This window comes from Camellia sinensis, chromosome 6 (assembly GCF_055761805.1).
Source record: "Camellia sinensis isolate YWXY chromosome 6, ASM5576180v1, whole genome shotgun sequence".
Classification (NCBI taxonomy): Eukaryota; Viridiplantae; Streptophyta; class Magnoliopsida; order Ericales; family Theaceae; genus Camellia; species Camellia sinensis.
Window position 1 is genome coordinate 27,703,582 of NC_138966.1, and position 21,891 is coordinate 27,725,472.

Here is a 21,891-nt window from a genome sequence, read left to right on the forward strand (position 1 = left end):
CAGATCACTAATTTTAAAAGTCTAAAAAGATCACTAATGATATGATACTCAATAAAAAAATAAAAATTAAAATATCAAATCATTTATGATGAAATCTACTACCATCAGTGATAGCACTAATTAGTACTCTCACTCATTCTCTTTTTGGGTAAGTACAGCGTCCAAGCTCAACAATTTTTCAACCAAATTACAATCTAAAAATTACTTTTGCTATTTTATATATGGGACACATTTATCGTATACATTCTTCAAAAAGATACGGATCATATAAACTTTATAATTTAAAAGAAAAACATAATTTTATATTTTTTAAAATTATAATTAATAAAAACAATATCATGACCAAACAAAATATGAGATATAACTAAAAATTTTATAAGTCATAACTTAAATAATGTCATAATTAAATAAGAAAATGACATAACTTCGGGTGCACATGATACACCCTATGAAAAGTGTGTATGTTAGAATTTTCATTTATATAGTTCTCTTTATAAATACACCATCCATCATTAGACAATCTATTCTAACTTTAATTTTAAGGTAAATTATAAATACACCTTTTAATATTTATTTAAAATATAAGTTGTCTTCTGTAATTTAAAAAATTACAAATATTTCATTGTTAAAATTTTTTATTTAACAGAGTTAATTAAAAAATGAAATTATTAACTATTTATCAATACGGTAATAAAATAATTTGAATTATTAATTAAAATATTTTTTGATATTATTAAATACTGTTAATTAACTTAATAATTTATTAATAAAAAGTATCATTTATTATGAAATTAAAAATTTCAAAGACATGTATTTGTAATTTATCATTTTATTTTATTAAAGAATTATTTTATTATCCATTCTTTTAATGAAGAATACTTAAGAAAGTCAATATAGTGAGGTTTAACTTATCAAATAAATAAATAAATAAACTATTGAATAATCAATGAATAGTGACTCAACAAATTTGTTGAGTTACTATAACAAATACTATAAATAATAGCTAGTCATAAAATTAATTTGTTAGGATTGGTAGAGCAACATTTTAATAATTTACTTTTTATATTTAATCAAAAAAAAATTATTGAGACCAATGTAGATGCTCTGTGTGCGCCTACTCATTGAATAATAACAACATCTGCCATGGTTCACTAGTATTAAAAAATTAAAGTTCATTAAATTAGGGAATAATTGTTTTTTTCATCAAAAGTAAGAACTCATTAAATTATTTATAAAATTTGAATTTGATAAAATTTTAAAAAGATGAAACTTTGCAGTTGATTTGTTTTCAAATTTGATGAAAAATAAAATTTGGGATAAGAGAGAATTTTTGAAATATTTTGATGAAATTTTGATGAAAGGGTTAAAGAAGTTCATATCAAATCAAATTTTTTATTCAAATTTAAAATCAAATTACATGAAAAATATTAGTGAAGGATTAGAAATACTCTAAGAAATTAGCATTATAGCCCACTCGATACATGTGCGGCTGTTTTTGGGTTTCATATTTTACCCTCTATTTTGTGCAAAACTTTATAATATGAATTTCTATATCAATTCAAAGTTGAAATGGACAATTGAAATCAAAAAGAGATTGAGATCAATAATTAAAATTGCAAGGAATTTTTTTTGAACGCAACTATTGGCTTGCTAATACGTATTTGCTCCAATCTTTTTTTGTGCGGAAGAAAAACATACTTAAAATCATCTTATGGCAATTTTGAAGGTTGTCTTAATTGAGTAGTTGGTGGGTATATTCTCACACAATTGCTCAAGATTCGATTATTGGGATCAAACCAAAATTAGTCGAAATGCATGTAAATTGTTCCAAACACTCCTAACTATTGAACCAAAAAATTTAAAAAGTCATACTTTGACATGACTACACATTCACATATAATATAATAAGGTCATGTTTGATTCACAATACTAATAGTGAGGTATTAATAATCCTATTAAATTAGTGTGGTATTAACTATCCCACCCCTACCCCATTACTAATAATCCTACAAATTTGTTGGATTAATTATCCATTAGATTAATAGTCCTAAATCAAAATGTCAAAACAAACATAGGATGATTGGATCCACGGATTAATAATCCTAATCCCATGCTTTAATCCTTCTAATCAAACATGCCCTAAGGCCATGTTTGATTCACAATACTAATAGTGAGGTATTAATAATCCTATCAAATTAGTGTGGTATTAACTATCCCACCCCTACCCCATTACTAATTATCCTACAAATTTGTTGGATTAATTATCCATTGGATTAATAGTCCTAAACCAAATGTCAAAACAAACATAGGATGGTTGGGCCCACGGATTAATAATCTTAATCCCATACTTTAATCCTTCCAATCAAACATGCTCTAATAGTATAAATATGTCCTCATCTGTAGGAAAAATAATAACAAAGTGAACAATTTTGAACACATGTAATTATACATGATCACAATTGAACACATGTAAAATTATAATATAAAAAATTACTAAAAAGAGTTTCGATTAGATTTTTCACCTTGAATTTCAGATATGCTCAAGTTGCTATTACCGAAGAGGGAGGTTCAAGAGACTTATATAGATATTAATAACAGGCGCACATGTGATGTGTGTGCAAATATGCAAAGAACGAAAAAGATGAATAGGTCTAATTTTGGAGACATAATTTTATTTTTATTTTTTATTTTTTTGTATGGACAATTTACAAAATTTTTGAAATTTTGTGTTAACTTTATATAATAGTATAAATATAAAAATGATAACTACAATTAAAGACCAATGAACAGAATACACATACTTGGTAAAAAAAATGAAAAAATTCAATCATTTTCATATAATTTTATCTTATTTGGGATAGAAATAAATTTATAAATATTTGTTTAGCGTTTATTTTTATCAAATTAATTTATATTTAAAAAATAAATTCAAAAAAATCAAATCAAATTCGATTAAATTTTAGAAGAATCCAAACTGTCAAAAAATAAAAATGACTTGCGAACTGGTCTTATTGATTAAAACATATTGGAATAAAATAAATAAATATTTTAAAACTTAATAGTGTATTTAAATACAGCATGGCATCTATAAGTTGTTAAACTCCAAAAAACAAAAAATTTGACCACAAGATCGTAAGCCCCGTTCAGTTGGTCCAATGGACCGCGTGAATAACTGTGTAATCGGCCAATCTACTTCGGCGAGAGTCCAAAGGCTCCACACTTGTCTCAGTCCTTTCACATTGAATGCGAGATGGACTCCCACACTCGAAGCTCACTCGTTTCCAAGGCCGCATCTCTGCGGAAAGAGGCCCGGGGACTTTCCTGGGCTTGGCCCTACCATAAATAGGAGCACAGCCCACCCACGCTGTCCTGTGGTCTGTTTACAAAGGAGCTTTAGCGTTGTAGCTTTTAAACTTTAGAGAGTTGATGTTGTGTTTTCGATGTGGGATGTAGTTTTGATGGGTATGTTTGGATCATTTAGGCCATATTTGTTTGGGTGGATTGGATTAGGTTGGATAAACATTCTCATAACTAATAGTTCTAGGACTACGAATCCTTTGGATTGTGTATCTTATCTTATGTTTGGATTGAGTTAGGATTAGGAGGGACTAATAGTCCTGACTTTGGTTTAGTCTTCCAATTTAATCCTTTGGATTGTGTATCTTATCTTATGTTTGGATTGAGTTAGGATTAGGAGGGACTAATAGTCCTGACTTTGGTTTAGTCTTCCAATTTAATCCTTTGGATTGTGTATCTTATCTTATGTTTGGATTGAGTTAGGATTAGAAGGAGGGACTAATAGTCCTGACTTTGGTTTAGTCTTCCAATTTATATCCCACCCTCCTCTGTGGGATTGAACAGTCCATCATATGTGGGATACCATATCCGAATGGATTGTTAGTTCATACTTCAATTGTTTAACCAAACATCGAATTAATAATTTTATTGAACTATTAGTCCAATCCCAAACTCATGTCCACCCAAAAAAACATGACCTCAATGAAACAACAAACAAAGAACCCAATCAACCCACTCATTCCATTTTGTTTAAGAAAAATATTGTTTTATTTATAAATATGTATATAATTATTCACTAATATGATGTTACTATTAACAGTTCTGATATCAAAAAGCTTAATAGATTTTTCATTTTAAACTAACACCGTCAAAATTATGTCACATCATTCTGTATACATCTTTATATATACATATATATAAATAATTTGTATTTATATATCATTACTCTTTTGTTTATTGAAAAAAATGAGTGAAGTAATCCAGATTGGAGGCCTCTCTTTCATTCGAATGCAAGACAAAACAAAGGAAGAAGGGAGAAAGAAAAAGTGTGCCAGGAAGAGATACAGGTTCAAATTGAACCACAATTAATCTGTCCAGATAGAGATTTGAACCTCAATTAATCTGTCCATATAGAGATTCAGGTTCAGGGTTATCTAGCCAAAGCCAATTCTATGCATTGTTCTAATCTTTTTCAACATTATATTTTGGAGGATTCCTCAAATATATTTGCTTTGAATTTTTGCAAAGTCTCAAATCATACAACATAACTCTGAGCCTTCTGAGTAGGGCACTGAAATGGAGATGACTAAAATTCTTCATCCCACCCTTTGACAAGAGAAAAGCAATGGAAGAAACCATTGACCGGAAGAACAAGAAGCGCAACACCAAAGATCAATAGGCTCCCTCTCTTACCTCATGCATGTCTACTAAATATGTGGCTTCTGCATCTGATTTAAAGCGAGAGAGAGAGAGAGAGCTCAACAATGTTAGGGGAGACACAATTTTACAGTGTCTATCTTTACAAGGAAGATTGTTTCTTGGCCCCTCATCCAACGACCAAAGCAAAGCCACATGTCCCCCACAGCATGGACATTAAAAAGAAAAAAGAAGAAAGAACAAGAAAAAAAAAAATGAAAAGAAAAAGAAAGAACAAAAGAAATTCAATTCCGTTACAAGAGATTAAAAAATTCAATTTATTTACCACTATATCAAACCTTCAATAATCCAAACAAAACCATTATACAACAAACCTAAAATAATGTCAGAAGTACTATTGAACAATCATACAAGCAAACATCCAAAGCATAAATCTTTATAATCAAACAGAAAATAACAATGACAAGATGGTAACTGCGACAATAATTTACATAAAATCTCACTCCATTCTCTACATTCTTTACCAGCAAACCCCAATCCAGTGCATGCCCTATAGCATCAAGCAAAATTAGATAGCTACTCACGAAACAGATTGGCCTCAATTAACTCGAACTTCTAGGACTCATTAAATACTGTTTTGCTTCTCCATACTGTCAATCTTCACCTTTGCCACTTTTTCTCTGAAAAAGCAGGATTTAGGCTTATAAGCAACCAAATATATGCCAAGTACTTCACATTAAAAAACATTGGACAGAATTCGCAACATTAGACTGAAATTAAAGGGAAATGATTGCGAAAAAAGAAAATGCACCCAATTTAGACCCATGGGAGTCTGGGAGGGTGGATTGGGTATAGGCTTTGGCATAAATTGCTCAAAGTGGCTAAACTGGAAATTATCACTAAAGATGAGTAAAAAATTTCAAAAGCATCTGGAAATGCAATGGAGCAAAAGTGCATAAAATATCAGCAATTGAGTAAACGTTTTGAAATGACAAGACCCTTTTCTGCAAGCAACCACAATACTAGAAATGAAATCCAAAATATCAGTTATATGCAACCAACATGCAACAGTCTAAATCTCTCTACTTGTAATGGTCCATGCCTCATTGTATCCTTGATCATCACTAGCCCATAGGTTATTTCTCGTTGATTTTCCTCGTAATTCAGAGGAATGACTCCTAGACATATGTACTTTCTTTCTTTCTATTGAATCAATCTATCCAACAAAACAATAAAAAATGATGCAACGGAGATGCTTCAAATATTCATCTACCTTCCCATGCGCCAAAAGTTTATCATGGCTGCCAAGGAAAAGAAGGGTATTTGATTATAGGTAACCGGAAGGTGCAAGTAAAATTCGTTCACAGGCTTGGTTTCTTGCTCTTTTACAGTTCATTTCAAACACCTATTTTCCATCTTGGTTCCATCTGATTTAATTCACTCTCGATAGCCATGAGAACTGCCCTAGAAATTCTGCTTAGACAAGTAAAAATACTTGGCACTAAAATGCATTAACTGCCTTCTAAAAACAGATAATGATCTACAAAGATCAAGACTAAATGAACTGTGGCAACACTCTAGTGCAAATGGAACCAGATCCTAGACTAAATGTTGCTGGAAGGCTATTCTCAGGATGAGTACATTTGGTCAAGTCAATGAACTCATGTAAGCACATCAGCAAGACTTACTAACTGAAAAGAACAGGAAGTGGGTCAGAAAATACCATGAGGGTGACCATTTCCCTTTGCGCCCTGCTGTGCCCGAGATGTAGACTGATGGATACGAGGAGATCCATGCTTCTCATTTGCACTAGGAAGGGAGTGTCTCTTCTTGACATAAATCTCCTTGTCTTGCATGTCCGGACTTGATCTCGGGGAGCTATTGGCAAGAGCTTTGGCTCTTGCAGATTCTGTTGCTAGCATGTAATTTGGGAGAGAATTATTACTGTTACTATCTCTTGGTTCCGGATCAACATTATCAGGTCTCGCTGAACCAAATGAATTGCGTCGCTTCCCAGTCTTACGTTCTTTAGGCAATTGTTCTAAACTACTCCTTACACCGGAATCATGGTCAGGATTCGTAGGGGACGTTTTACCAGCTGACAAAGACTTACGTTTAGATGCAGCACTATTACTTTTAGTCCTCTCAGCTTTCACCGATACCTGACTAGAAGGTGTTCCATGGGATTCAGGGATTGTCAAATGGCTTTTTGCTGAAGCTTCTGGTGATGACTTGTAAGCTTGATGACCCGTCTCCGAGTTGTATGCTTTATGATCCGTCTCCGACTCCAACTCAATCTGTACATTAGACACATTTGTCTCTGGTTTCTGCTTTTCCTGCAAGGAATCTACAGCTGTAACTGAATTGACAGGCTCGCCATCGGCACCATTAACATCGTCAAGTTTCTCTGGCTGATCCGAGATGGAATAGGATAAATCTGATCCCGGGATGGTGGCCTGATCATTGGCTTCAATTTCTAGGTTCTTAGAGTTATTCGGATAGTTAGTCCCTTCCTCTGCAAGCACGGCTTCCTGCTCAACTTCCATTGCTCCAATCTCAGACCTATCTGGGGAATCAAGAGTAGAAGAAATAGAAAGTTCAGTCCCACATTCTGAACCAACTTTAACCCTTGAGGTACGCAAAACTGAGTCCTCTCCCAGGCCAATCTCCCTTGGGCTGATTGCATTTTCCATGGCAGATGAAATTGCGTCTGAGTTTGATTCAACTCCGACATCTTGATTGCAGGTTGATCTTGCCGAATTGGCAGGCAAACTCAGCTCCTCAAATTTTGACTGAACAGCGATAAATGCAGGATTAGTTGCCTTTCTTGTTCCAAACGCAAGCTTCTTTCCCTGAGTCTCCACTTGTTCAGGAGCAATTATTTTCACAGAGTGTGAGATCTGTTCACTCTCCATTTCAGGCTTACTAGAAATTGACTTGAGCTCCGTCTGAGAAATCAAATCTGATTGATTAGTTTGATTAGAAAGCAACTCCAATGAGCTCTCTTTAGATTTTGACATGCCTGAAGTCTGTTTACTCTCCATTTCAGGATTACTAGAAATTGACTTGAGCTCCATCTCAGATATCAAATCTGATTGGTCAGTTTGATTATGATGCAACTCCAATGAGTTCTCTATTGATTTTAACGTGCCTGAGTTCCCAGGCTGAGGAGGCTCCAGATCATCACTTTTGGAAGATGAGCTTGGTTGGCATGGTTGAAACTCAAAGTTGTATGCATCACAAGTTACCAAATTTTCTTCACTTTTACAAGACGTTACTGTTTCTGTGATATCAGCCTTCAAATCTATTGACTCACAACCTTCAGATGGAAATCTAGTTTCTACTTGACTGGCAGAACACCCAACCTTTTCCTCCTGCTCTATTACTGAGTTCGGCTTCTGCAGCTGTTCAACTCCCATTGATGAAATAGACATCCACCTCTCCAACCATTGCCAAGCTGAATCAGATTTAGAAGGATCACACTTAATGTGAATACGTTTGGTCCTTGGCGCTGACTCCAGTACCTTAAAAGAATAGTTTCGGTTCAAAAAATGCATTGCAAGATCAAATAATCTGCAACGTAGTTGCAGGCCAATGGAAAGAAAGATAGCAATTCCCTTACCTGATGAGCAAACTTGTTGCTAAGCAGCTTGTCAATGGAAGCGTACGTTACATTTGGCTTGGTTACTGAATTACCCTTTTCCTGAAACAAGAGGACAATCAGACATAATGATTGAAGGCTGAAACAAGAGCAATTAAATAGATACCAAGTTGACCTATCAAAGCACGAAAAGATATTGACCTCATTTTCATGAAATGAAAATTAATATAGAAACCCAGATCCCAAGAAAACACAAAGAACAAAGGAGGGGGAAAAATGACAGGCCAGACTTGCTTTATTGAAACTCATCACTACGAACCTTGATCTCAGTAGCCATAGGCATTTCCTAAAAACCTCATCTTGAGGTCCATCGCAAGCACTTTGAAAATAACTGACAAGTCAGTACTGGTATATATTGAGTTGAGCTCCTTAATTCCATTTTCAAATTACTATTACATATTTGAAGATTATCTTAACTGATTATAGGAGTATAGCTCAGCCTAAAATTCTTCTAAAACTAGCAATTATTGGGAAAAAAAAAGGTACAATATAAGATAATTATTAAAGATGATTGCTTCCCTTAATTAAAATGTTCTGAAAGAATAAAGACATCAATTCAGCTTGCTCTCTTAATATGTCAATTCAACATATTTAAGTGTACGCAATTTTTTTTGGACAAGCATTGCAAGTGTTGGCAATGACTTAAATGTCATTATTGATGTGCACATATTATTAGTAGTCTGTATCCTTCAGAAAGTACTGAAAACAAGATATTTTTGAGAAGTCGTTATCATCACAATCAAGAGTGAACCTAATTTGACAAAGAACGTTGTCTCAAGTTGACAGCTGGCGTACAACCACTAGTCAAGCATTCAAACATGACAAGAGGCAAACCAACATCGGGTTGCTGACCCAAATAGAGTATTACCAATAGCTTTGAACTATGGTTATCTTTCACATGATTCCCATCTAGCTTCCCTTCAGAAGAAAGGTGAGCAAAACGTGCACGGACAACAGCTTGCATTTTGACAATGGCTTGAACACATCGTAGAGTTCCCACAGCATGCCTCCGAACCAAATGCCCACGTACAGCAGCTTGCAACTTAACTATATTCCTAAGCTTCAGAATTTCTCTCTGGGCCTGGTAAATACATTCACCCAGGGAATTTAAAAATTGCTATTTGGCTGAAATTCTATTATAATAAAATGGAAAAAATATAAAAACTTCATACCAAAAATGCTCTGATAGAAGCCTGGATAACAACTATAATAGATTCATCTGGTTTGACATCATGCATTGTGTTGTCCTCTATAATGACACTGGTAACAGATACTTTTGATTCATCTGGTTGGACATCATTCATTGTGTTGTCCTCTATAACAATGCTGGCATCAGGCACTTTTGATTCATCTGATTTGACATCATGCATTATGTTGTCCTCTATAATAGCACTGGTATCAGATACTTTTGATTCATCTGGTTTGACATCATGCATTGTGTTGTCCTCTATAATAACGCTGGTATCAGATACTTTTGATTCATCTGGTTTGACATCATGCATTGTGTTGTCCTCTATAGCAACTCTGGTGTCAGATACTTTCGAGACCACTGAAGTTGATAATTGGGGTATCTCATCTGTCCATGGCATTGCAGAGGTTTTCTCTGGAAAAGTGGTGTTGGGTTGAGTTTGTAAGTTGACATTAGCAGTTTCTGGGCTGTTATCTGAAGATTGCATTTCTGAAATTACAGTGTTGCTTAGCACTCGATGCCTGGCAGATCTCTTCCGAAAACTCCATCCACGTTTGTTTCCTGAAGCCTTGCTCTAGAATCAAATTCAAACAACATTAAATTTAGAGAGAGAAATAACACAATTGAAACCCATTTCCCCTGATGGGTATCACATGAACACAACTGAAACCCATTTCCCTTATCTTTCTACGGGTATCTCATGATTGACCTCTTTTATATCAATTAAAAGCTTTCCTCATTTAACTTCAAACCCTTGTCCTTTCCATAGAATGATTCCATGGAACTTACAAGAACACAAACCACTCAAGGAATAAACTTATTTCATTATTCAATTAATAGCATTGTTGAAGAAGAAGTGTCGAGACAAACAAGCAATCGACTGAGGTAACATCAGTTAGAAGCATGCATGCATGCATGCACGCACTTGAGTGAGCACGCACATGAGAGAGAGAGAGAGAGAGCATAAACTGCATATGTGGCTAGGTTTTTGTTCTCCATAAACAATAAGATTTTTTTCTAGATTTCCTTATCAAGAAAAGAAATGCAAAATAAACAGAAGTCCACTCATATAGAATGGAAATTTATTGAAACATGAAACTCCAAGTACACTGCATTCCCTGGAACAATGAACAATCAACGTCATATGGTACTCCTTTAATGACGAATAACTATGAGAAGTTTTGGGGTTACTATGGTTTCTATACCATATCAGTGTTCTTTCTTCATTTGTGCGGATGGTTGTCTAGGAATCAGCATACAAACTGCAAACTACTATAACAGTATAATGCCCCTCCACTGCCATCAAACAGAGGGTATTTTGGAGGTTAAATGCATTAATACACTTCCATTTAATCAATCAACCCCAAATAGTAAGATTAGTAGCATTATAACGTGTAATTTGCGTGTTTAAAAAGGCACTAAAGGGCCAAATTATGTCACATGGCATGGAAAAAAAAAAAAAAAAAAAAAGCAATTCAGTATGCAAAATTACCAATGCCGTGAAGAACACAACACAAATAACAAGAGGATTGTTATTTCCAAAAAAGCAATGGCTGTTGTTTTCACAGTTTATTTATAACAATGCCAGTGACAAAAGAACAAGAAACACGTTTTTGCTTTTGTTTTTTGTTTGTTTTCCCCCCAAAAAATAAATAAATAGCATGATTGGTATACACGTGTTTTCAAGACAAATAAAAACAAAACCAAGAAAATATGTTCGGTAAGTTGCCGCCGGAGGGGTGGGGGATTGGCCACAGTTACTGTGCTACAGATCCCAGGCAACAACGTAAGCAAAATTATGAAATAATGCTTCAAACTTTTCTTAAGCATGATTGTTTTTATCACTCCACTCATCATCTAATCAAATCAAAGATACTGAATTAAGAAGGGGAAACACAAAAGGAGGAAGAAGACTACAATGTCTTTTCTTATATATATAATTTTTATGTATATAATATATATATATATATAAATAATAATTAATATGACAAGACAGTTAATAGCCGTTTGTCCAAATCAGGTTACAATTTTGGCTTAACCATTTCTACGGTTCCCTGGACATTAAGTTCAGTTTTTGAAATTCTTATTGTGTCTATAAGAAGGGTTGTGACCGCCCAGACTTGGTGTCTGTTCAAGTCCTTTACAAAGGATTCTGAGACAGACAATATACACTTTGCTTTTCCCTTTGCTTTATGTTTCTATTGTTTTTCTGGGTTGAGGTTCTGATTCGAAGACATATAAGGAATATAGCCTTAGAACTGTCTTCATACTAGGCATTGTATCTCAGAGATAGAATTTCCAAGAGTCCATTCGTATCATAGAAGGGGGGGGATCACTATCTTAAAGATAAAGAGTCCTTTTCCTGTTTCATCCTTTTCAGAGTCTAGTCACAACAGTCTCTACAACACAAATATTAGTACAAATTTTTAAAAGACATCAGTACTCATAAGAAACTACCAAATAAAAGAGACGTACGCTCAAAGACTTGTCACCTTCTACAAAGTCAATGCAAAACAAGCAAATGAATTACTAAAGTGAAAATTTTCCATTTTAACCTGATAGTCACACCTCCAATTACATACATTATGTTGTCACGGCATTGAGGTAATTTGCCGCAAATCGCAAACATTACACAAATTACATGTAAAATATGCTAAATTATTATCAGCTAATGTACATCACGAACTTGAACTTGAAGCCACATAATTCCAGATCACCACAGCTCTAGGAACTACAAATTTCTTACTTACCATTCACATCGATTTAAAAAAACAGTACGGATCAACAGGAGGCACACGATCAAAGAATCAAATTACTTGCGCCAATTCAAATGCGGATCGAGATCTAACCTAATCAGGTAATACATATATATATATATATATATATATATATATATATATATATATATGTAATTATGGAGACAACACATGAAAACCTTTCTCTTGAAATGCTAAGTTGAAAAAAATACACTTAAGCACTTGAAGTTACTGCTTTGTCTTCTCAGAGACACAAACGATTAAAACATAAGGATTCAACATTTTAAATTCGTTTTGGCAATTGACACTTTCTCAGGAACCAAACAAAAAGGCAAAGTAGAAGAGTAAACCGTTAGATCAGAGATACCTCAGAGGCTTCAACATCGACGGGATCGCCAGCACACGTTATGATCTTGAAGCAAGATACAGTTGATTTTCCCATTTTTGGTCTGGAATGACCTCTCTCTCTCTCTCTCTCTCTCTCAGTTGTTGGTTCACTCTCTTTGGCCTTTTGTGATAGTGTTGTTGGAAATTGAGCTTGAGATGAGATAAAAAAGAGCGAAAAAGAGAGGAGAGTTTGTGAAGAAGATGTGAGAGAATACGGACCTCAACACACTCCTAAAATCTAGCTAAGTTTTGGGTTTTGAGATCCGACCATTTAATCAAAGCGGAAAAAAGTCCGTTTTCTTTCATGCGTACCCCGTTGAAACGGTGAGGGTATGGATTTCATGAAATTTATAAAGATTGTTTCGCTGTTGCCTGTCCTCTCCTCGGATACTTTCTTTCTCCATTTTTAGTAGCTCTTTCGTCTCAAAATAATAATTTTTAATAATATAATTATTATATTTTAAAAAAATTAATTTTTTGATAGTGTATTTTTAAAAAAATATCAATTATCATAATTATATTTTTTATGTTATTAATGAATCTAAAATAAGGAAAAAATAAGAAATTTATATTATTTTTGTTCTTAATTTTTAAAAAGAGACTAATATTTTAGAATAATAAAAAATAAAATAAGAAACTAATATTTTGGAATGGATGGAGTATTTTATTTACTTATTACTTTTATTTTTTTAAATGAATACTCCTTCGTTTTATTTTACTTTTTTTGTGAAACATTTAATTTTTTTGATAGTATAATTATTTTTAAAATTACCTTTTGATAGTATATTTTTTTCGAAACATCAATTTTCATAATTGTACGGAGAGGAAATAATTCTCCTCGTATAATCCTGTTGACCAAGTCCACGCTCCTCCGTACGACGTCGCTTTATCACCTGAAAACACAAACGTGAGCTAGCCGGCGGGTGTGTGCCGGAAACCTCTCCGATGCCTAAGTCAGTAAGCTTGACAAATAGACAAAGTTTTATACTCTCAGAAAGAATTGTGTTCAATTACCTCCTCCAAGGTGGTGCTTGTGAGCTTTTATAGGTTTCGAATGGCATAATCCTAATAGGACTTTTATTTTTCCATACAGAGTCCTCCTAGGATTCATTCTCCTAAGGATAATGCTTATCCTTTTACACCCTCCCCCACTGCTTAAACCAAGTGGGATGGTTTCCTCCATGGCCGAACTACCATTCGACCGAAATAAAACTTGGCTATACTGAGCCACCGAGTGGACCGAACTCATTCATAGTTCGGTTCTTTTGTCTTCCCTTTCTTATCTCGGCTTTCCATGTAGAACCCATAGTACGGTTTTAGACCGAACCAACGACTTTCGACCGGTATAACCCCAAGACCGGCACAACTCCAAGTTGCTTTCGGACCGAAGTACCTTTTATAGTCACTGTGCCGAAGTAGCTTTGTCCCTCTTATGCCGGAATAGCTTTGCCTCTCCTCGGCCGAAGTAACCCTGTCTCTCCTGGGCCGGAGTAACCTTGCGGCCTTTTCACCAAGTCCTTGGCACTTTGGGCCACGAAGCCTATCACATAGCTCGGCCCAATTTTTACCAAAAATTACCCTCTCAATTGCCCTTTAATTCCATCTGCATAGCATGATTGGGATTACTAGTCCACCAGCCGAGCTGGCGTCGTTTTAAACTTTTCCAACCGAGCTAAAAATACTTTAGCCTCTCCAACCGAGCTAAAAACTCTCGAACTTTCAAGCCGAGCTAATTTTACTTCGGGCTCCGTTTTGTCCGGTCAAAAACGTCTCTTCAATCATAGCGTCTGTAACGCTTCCCATTCCAGTGACACGTGGCAAGCTCTGATAAGCTGTGGCCAACTGTCACACCGCCCTACAGAAATTTTGTACAGTTCCCGCCTTTTCTCTCTCTCTTATTTCACAAAACACTCTTTTCTTTTTTGAACCATTCACCCATTCTCTTCACCTTCTCTTCTCCCTTGTTTCCTGAGCCCCTGAGTTTTGAGCTTGCTGTGTTCGTGCCTCCATTGCTGCCATTGCCTCCATCTCTTAGCTTCTCTCTTACTCGGGTAAGCAAGCTTATCCTTCTTGCTCTTTTGCCTGTTTTATCATCTGTTTTTGTTTTGTATGCTTTTTGCAAACACTTTTCTCCATTTGTTGCTTTGCTTTTGTACTTTCACGAAGAAATAGTAGCAGAGTTCATGTGTGTATGAACTTCTGTAAAAAACTAGCCTTAGATCCAGAATGATGTAGCGACCGATCTAGGGTACTGTTTGTCCAAATAGGCAAATTACTTCAGCCAACAGCCGAACTAGAACTTGTAGAGATGACAGTAGCTTCAAAAAATAACCTTCTGATTCACTTTAGCCGAAATAAGATCACCGAACGAAGTCTGAATGCATTGACCTAAGAACCTTAGTCTTCAACCGAGCTAAGCCTTTGGGGCCAAGCCAGCTTTCTTAATTCCTAAACCGAACTCAGAAAGCTGCCCCTAAAGGCTTAACCGAAATAACTTTATTCACACTACAACCGATTTAGGCCTTGGGGCTAAACCAGCTTTCTTAGTTTTTTAGACCGAACTCAGAAAGCTGCCCCTAGACGTTAAACCGGTCTACCGAGCAAACTGCTCAAACCGAGCTACCAAACCTTTTGATGAACCGAGATAGAACCAGTTTTTTGAGGCCGAAGTAGGGCTCCTATACCTTGCTTTTAAATTGTAGCACAGTCCATTGATCAGTGCTTTAACCCCCTCTGTTTTTTACTTTGCAGACTTAGGTTACCCAGGCACTCCTGCGTGCGCTCAACCGAGCTACTGAGCACGATTTTTGCACCGATATAAATTATAAGTAAATTATTCATCAGATGGGTAAGTATAGGTATCTAGTTGAGACCCCTGGTGGCATGGCCGAATTTAGGAAAGATTACCAAATTCCTGATGACGTCCATCTGACGTTGGCCAAAAAAGATGTTATTCCTTGGGAAAATGAAGGCTTCGTCCCTTTTACCCTTCAATCCATAATAGAAACCGGACTACGGTTTCCTATCCAACCGTTGATCTGCGAATTTCTTAGGCAGACTAGATTATGCCCCACCCAACTGTCCACCAATACATACCGCATTATAATGGGGATAGCCGCACTGAACCACCAAACCGGATTAAACCTTGGCCTGGCCGAAATATTCCATCAATACTCCATCGGCTCAAAAGATGCTGGGTGGGTCTATTATCTTAGGATTCGGCGCCGCCGAGAGAAGATAGTTAAACACACACCGGACAAAGATCTTAATGACGACGATTTTTTCTAGGTCTCTGGGAACTTTGAGGACTTTCAAGCCCAAATTCCTGGCCGACCTATAAATTGGAAAAAGGGAGAGCCCGGTAATTTGACTTCGGTCTTCTTCCTTGTATTTTATTTCAGTTTTTTTAGTCTATTAACCGAACTAACAGTTCTTGTTTCGCAGATTTCGCCCATCTCCATTCCTTGTACAGCTATCCCAACCTTGCGATCTTGCGAGCCGCACTACGGTGTAAAGAAAGGAGCTGGGCTAAGCTTCTAAACTTTGAGCCGACCTACCGGTACAGCGGTCGCCGAAAAGCAAGAGTAACTGACTTTCTTCTTGAAAAAGCCCCAGAGCCGGACCCAAACTTGCCGCAAATAAGATTAATTCCTTTAACTGCTGAAGAGGAAATGGCCAAGAAGAGCAGACTAAGGGCGCTTCTGACCGAAACAAGCAGGCCCGAAGTACCATCACCCAGCCAAACGCAGCCTGCCGTTGTGGCCCTCCCCTCTCAACAACCGTCTTCATCGCGCCGAACCAAGCGCGCCCGAACCAGCGAGTCTGAACCAAGTTTGGTTGATGAAGATGAGACTGTTATTCCACCAATCTTGCCACCGAGCCCCCAACCGGAACCCACCGACCGAACTACCACCAGTTGGGTACCAAAATTGACTTTTAAAAACCGAGATGTCGTGGATGCTGATTCGGTTGTCGCCGAAAAAGATCACGAGTTGGCCTTTAGTCTGGCCAAGAGTGTGTGCCTCCCCAAGGATATGGAGCACCACAAAAAGCAGCTAAACACCGAATTAAAGTCCATTCGGTCTGCAACGAAGTCCATGATCCTGGTATGCCGTTCTGTCCACTTCTCTGTCTAATTTTGTGAACTTTTATTTCGGCTCATGGTGAGTCCTCGTTTTTTGCCAGGCAATTCAAAAAAACTACAATACTCACAAGAAGGTGCTGGAACTCAGAAAGACGGCAAGGGATGCTGTTGCAGAAGCCGAAGTGAAGTCGGCCGAAGTAGAAGAAATCAAGAAGCAAATGGCCGAGCTTCAGGCTGAGAACAGCAGGCTGACCGGACTAGTTAGTTCGGCTGAGGCAGAAAGGCAGAAGACTGCCATAGCTCTTAAGGACAAATACCTGCGCGAGCTGGTGAAGCTCGAAAGAAAGAAAGATGCCGAAATAAAGGAGAAGGCAAAGGAAGCTGACAAACAAGGCTTCAAGAGGGCAGAGGATGCTTATGCCCAACAATGCAATGCTGCCAAGGAGCTGTTCTTTAAGTGCGGCTGGAGGGGAGCCGTTGAGAAGCTCGGTCATGATCCACAGACCGAGGTTTTCAACCCTCCAGCCTACTTTATACCGAACTCCCTGATGGAATACGCCAATGCCATGCAACAGCAGTTTCTTGAGGGCTCAGACGATGAAGACTCTGATGAAGACTCTGCCCCTGAGGATACTCCGGTTGTGAATGCAGATCAAGTAGTTCGGTCGGAGCCCATGGTGGAAGATTTAACTATTGATCAACCAAGTGAAACCGTGGCTCCGGCCGAAACCATTCTTCCTACTGAAAACGTCCTTGCGCCTGAAACCGGTCTTCAGGTCGACGCCGATGCTGCCTTCGACGCCGAAATCGAAGATCTTTTTTCTTGATTTTTTTCTTGTTGTTCTTTGCCGTTGTAACCGAACTATGAATCTTCTTTGTAATAGTTTCAATGAATGACAAAATTTGCTTCAACTCTTATTCCGGTTGTGATATGTATGCCTGTACTTTGTAATGTCTTCTATTACTCCAGCTGTTATTTCGGTTTTGGCTGGTTAAAATATGCTTACTAGCCAACCACTCCTTAGCCGATATAATCACTTCGGCTGAGGAGTACAAAGTGTTTAATCTAGCCAATCCAGCTTCAGCCATACCCTTTCTTTGGCTGGAGAGTAACAAGAGTTGGTTTATTCCAGCCAACCACTCTTCAGCCATGCACTTACTTCGGCTGAAGAGTAACAAGTGTTGGTTTATTCCAGCCAACCACTCTTCAGCCTTGCACTTACTTCGACTGAAGAGTAACAAGAGTTGGTTTATTCCAGCCAACCACTCTTCAACCTTGCACTTACTTCGGCTGAAGAGTAACAAGAGTTGGTTTATTCCAGCCAACCACTCTTCAGCCATGCACTTACTTCGGCTGAAGAGTAACAAGTGTTGGTTTATTCCAGCCAACCACTCTTCAGCCTTGTACTTACTTCGGCTGAAGAGTAACAAGAGTTGGTTTATTCCAGCCAACCACTCTTCAGCCTTGCACTTACTTCGGCTGAAGAGTAACAAGTGTTGGTTTATTCCAGCCAACCACTCTTCAGCCATGCACTTACTTCGGCTGAAGAGTAACAAGTGTTGGTTTATTCCAGCCAACCACTCTTCAGCCATGCACTTACTTCGGCTGAAGAGTAACAAGTGTTGGTTTATTCCAGTCAACCACTCTTCAGCCATGCACTTACTTCGGCTAAAGAGTAACAAGTGTTGGTTTATTCCAGCCAACCACTCTTCAGCCTTGCACTTACTTCGGCTGAAGAGTAACAAGAGTTGGTTTATTCCAGCCAACCACTCTTCAGCCTTGCACTTACTTCGGCTGAAGAGTAACAAGAGTTGGTTTATTCCAGCCAACCACTCTTCAGCCTTGCACTTACTTCGGATGAAGAGTAACAAGAGTTGGTTTATTCCAGCCAACCACTCTTCAGCCATGCACTTACTCCGGCTGAAGAGTAACAAGTGTTGGTTTATTCCAGCCAACCTCTAAGTTAGTTTTTCCAGCTAACTTAGAATAAAAATGCTTGCACTATCCCTAATGTTAACTAAGGCTAACTTTTATAAAGAACATCTTGTGCTGAAAAGAATTGCTTGTTTTATTGAAGGAAGAAAAAATTACATATGTTTGAAAAAGAAAAGCTAAAAGTAAAATAACTTGAGATTGGTTGTATTCCATGGCCTAGGGATTGCCTTGCCATCCTTGTCTTCTAGGTGGTATGCCCCTTTGCCTGCTAACCCAACCACCTTATAAGGACCTTCCCAATTTGGGCCTAACTTGCCGTCTCCTGGGATCAAGGTGTTTCCCATTACTTTGCGTAGTACCCAATCCCCAATCTTGAATTGTCTTGGATGAACCTTTTTGCTGTATTTTCGGATTAACTCTCGTTGGTATGAGGCAATGTGGACTAGTGCTCTTTCTCTTCTTTCTTCTGCAAGGTCGAGTTCTAAGGCTATGGCTTCTCCATTTAAGTTTGGATCAAAATTTTTGCTTCGAATTGTGGGGAGGCCAACTTCTAGTGGGATCACCGCTTCCATTCTATAAGCTAAAGAGAATGGTGTTTCTCCAGTTGATCGCCGGGGCGTGGTGCGGTAAGCCCATAAGACGTAAGGAAGTTCATCTGCCCACTTGCCTTTTGCTTTCTCTAGCCTTTTCTTTAGTCCATCCAAGACGACTTTATTTGATGCTTCAGCTTGCCCATTTGCTTGAGGATATGCCGGTGTGGAATTGTAGAACTCTATCTTGTACTCTTCACAAAAGCTTCTGAAGATTCTGCCGTCGAACTGAGTACCATTGTCTGAGATTAGTGCTTTTGGTATGCCAAACCGAGTGATGATATTCTGCCAAACAAACTTCTTCACGTCTTTCTCTTTGATTGATGCCAACGCTTCTGCTTCCACCCACTTTGTGAAGTAGTCTGTTGCTGCGAGAAAGAACTTCCTGCCGCCGGGCGCTGTTGGAAGTGGTCCTACTATGTCCAAGCCCCACATTGCGAAAGGCCATGGGCTAGTTAATGGTAGGAGTTCTCTTGCTGGTTGATGTATTTGGTGCGCGAATTTTTGGCATTTCTCACACCTCTTCACATATTTTTCTGAGTCTGCTTGCATATAGGGCCACCAATATCCTTGCGAAATAGCCCTGTAAGCGAGCGACCTTCCCCCTTGATGACTTCCACACACCCCTTCGTGTATTTCGAACAAGAATGCTTCTACTTTGCTGGGATGAACGCACTTGAGGTAAGGCCCAGAGAATGACTTCTTGTATAGTGCCAAAGATGGAGATAGCCAAAATCGCTGCGACTTTGCTCTTATTCTGTTGGCTTCTTTTTTCTCTTCTGGTAGGATGCCGTCTTTTAGGAACAGGATGATGGGATCCATCCATGAAGGGCCTAATTCTGTGCAACATACTTCTTCTGCTTCGGGGTCTTCTATGCTTGGTCTTGGTAAGAAGTTGATGAGTAATGGATGGGGGATTGTTGTATCTGCCATTGAGGCAAGGCCTGCTAGTTCGTCCGCTCGGCAGTTTTCCTCTCTGCCAATTTGTTCTATTCTTACTACATCAAACTTCTTGATCTCTGTTCTGACTAACTCTTGGTACTTGGCCATTCTGTCGTCCTTTGCTTCGTATTCGCCAGAAATTTGGTTTACCACCAGCAGAGAGTCACTGTATACCATTAGTTCGGTGGCCTTCATGTAGTATGCTGACTTAAGTCCTGCGAGAAGCGCCTCATACTCCGCTTCATTGTTGGATGCTGGGAAGCCAAGGTTGATTGCTTGCTCTACAACCAGGCCGTCTGGAGAGATGAGGACTATGCCAAGCCCTGCACCATGTCGGTTGGATGCTCCATCGACAAAGAGCTTCCACATCTCTCCAACGAATAACTTCCAGCAAGTGGAAGGATCAGATGATGTCGTGGGGTCTAGAGCGGTGTTTTCTTCAAGGTCCACGTTGGCTGTCTGCCCTTCGTCCTCTGTTTGAACTGCTGGTGAGCCTTTGTTTGTCTCTTCCTTCTTGTCGTTAGTATAGTCTGTCTTGGTGCTTGATTGACTACCTTCTACTAGGAGTTGCGCTATTCCGGCGTCAACTTCCGTCCCTAGTTCGGTTGTGTCAGTTAGGTCGACTGGGCAGATATGATGACTTCCAGGAGTAAACTCTGCGACGAAGTCTGCCAAAGATTGGGCTTTAATTGCGGTCTTGGGTTGGAACTTGATGTCGAATTGTCCCAACTCTACTGCCCACTTCAAAATTCGCCCACTAAAGTTCGCCCTTTCAAACAGAGCTTTTAATGGAAAGGCTGTGAGGACGACTATTGTGTGGGCGTGAAAGTAGTGCGCCAATTTTCTGGATGCCATCATTAATGCTAATGCTAGTTTCTCCAGGGGCAAGTACCTTGTTTCGGCTCCCAACAATGTCTTGCTGACATAAAAGATGGGCAAGTGTTGTATTCCTTCTGCATGAACCAACACTGCGCTGACTGCGTGCTGAGAGACTGCCAGGTACAAAAAGAGTTCTTCACCAGGTACTGGAGTAACAAGTAGTGGTGGGGAAGACATGTACTCCTTCAAGCTTTCTAGAGCTCGGTCGCATTCTTCATCCCACTCAAACTTGGCCTTTAAAGCTTGGAAGAATGGTCGTAGTCTATCTGATGACCTGCTTATGAACCGGTTGAGCGCAGCTGCCATACCAGTGAGATGCTGCACTTCTTTGACTGAGTTTGGTCTCTCCAACTCCTGGATTGCTTTGATCCGAGAGGGGTCTGCTTCTATACCTCGGTTGGTCACCAGGAAGCCCAAGAATTTGCTAGATCCAACTCCGAATGCGCATTTGGACGCATTGAGGCGCAACTTGTGTTTCTTCAGGATCTGGAACATCTCGCCTAGATCTTTAAGATGGTCATTCTCATCCTTGCTTTTGACCACCATGTCATCGATGTAAGCCTCCATTGTTTTGCCTAACAATGGTTCAAACATCTTGGTGACCATCCGTTGGAATGTTGCCCCTGCGTTCTTTAGGCCAAAGGGCATGACCTTGTAGCAATATAACCCCCTTGGTGTTGTGAAGGATGTGACCTCCTGGTCTGGTTCATGCATGGCGATCTGGTGGTAGCCTCTGTATGCATCCAGAAAGCTAAGTCGGTTATGCCCTGCCGTTAGGTCCACTAGTTGATCT

At 38.3% G+C, this 21,891-nt stretch overlaps 2 protein-coding genes across 2 annotated transcripts; one reads left to right on the forward strand and one right to left on the reverse strand.

Moving 5' to 3' along the window:
• Nucleotides 1-4,977: 4,977 nt before the first annotated feature.
• On the reverse strand, nt 4,978-13,092 carry LOC114256272 (protein IQ-DOMAIN 32). The gene is made up of 6 exons (XM_028195904.2): nt 12,648-13,092; nt 9,508-10,098; nt 9,204-9,416; nt 8,297-8,377; nt 6,398-8,198; nt 4,978-5,354 (listed from the first exon to the last, which is right to left on the reverse strand). Exons 1-6 carry the CDS (start codon nt 12,720-12,722, stop codon nt 5,335-5,337), a joined length of 2,781 nt encoding a protein of 926 aa, XP_028051705.2. The 5' UTR covers nt 12,723-13,092; the 3' UTR covers nt 4,978-5,334.
• A 3,104-nt stretch (nt 13,093-16,196) lies between these two features.
• On the forward strand, nt 16,197-17,578 carry LOC145792256 (uncharacterized). The gene is made up of 2 exons (XM_082873035.1): nt 16,197-16,773; nt 16,853-17,578. Exons 1-2 carry the CDS (start codon nt 16,339-16,341, stop codon nt 17,576-17,578), a joined length of 1,161 nt encoding a protein of 386 aa, XP_082729161.1. The 5' UTR covers nt 16,197-16,338.
• The last annotated feature ends 4,313 nt before the right edge of the window (nt 17,579-21,891 follow it).

What these genes read in the sequence shown, in the direction of transcription:
- LOC114256272 (XM_028195904.2), bottom strand. Translation starts at nt 12,722, where the DNA reads ATGGGAAAATCAACTGTATCTTGCTTCAAGATCATAACGTGTGCTGGC. An exon ending in CTTCTATCAGAGCATTTTTG is followed by an intron (nt 9,417 to 9,507) that starts GTATGAAGTTTT and finishes TGTATTTACCAG; the next exon opens with GCCCAGAGAGAAATTCTGAA. An exon ending in GGGAAATGGTCACCCTCATG is followed by an intron (nt 5,355 to 6,397) that starts GTATTTTCTGAC and finishes CTGCTTTTTCAG; the next exon opens with AGAAAAAGTGGCAAAGGTGA.
- LOC145792256 (XM_082873035.1), top strand. Translation starts at nt 16,339, where the DNA reads ATGGCCAAGAAGAGCAGACTAAGGGCGCTTCTGACCGAAACAAGCAGG. An exon ending in CAACGAAGTCCATGATCCTG is followed by an intron (nt 16,774 to 16,852) that starts GTATGCCGTTCT and finishes GTTTTTTGCCAG; the next exon opens with GCAATTCAAAAAAACTACAA.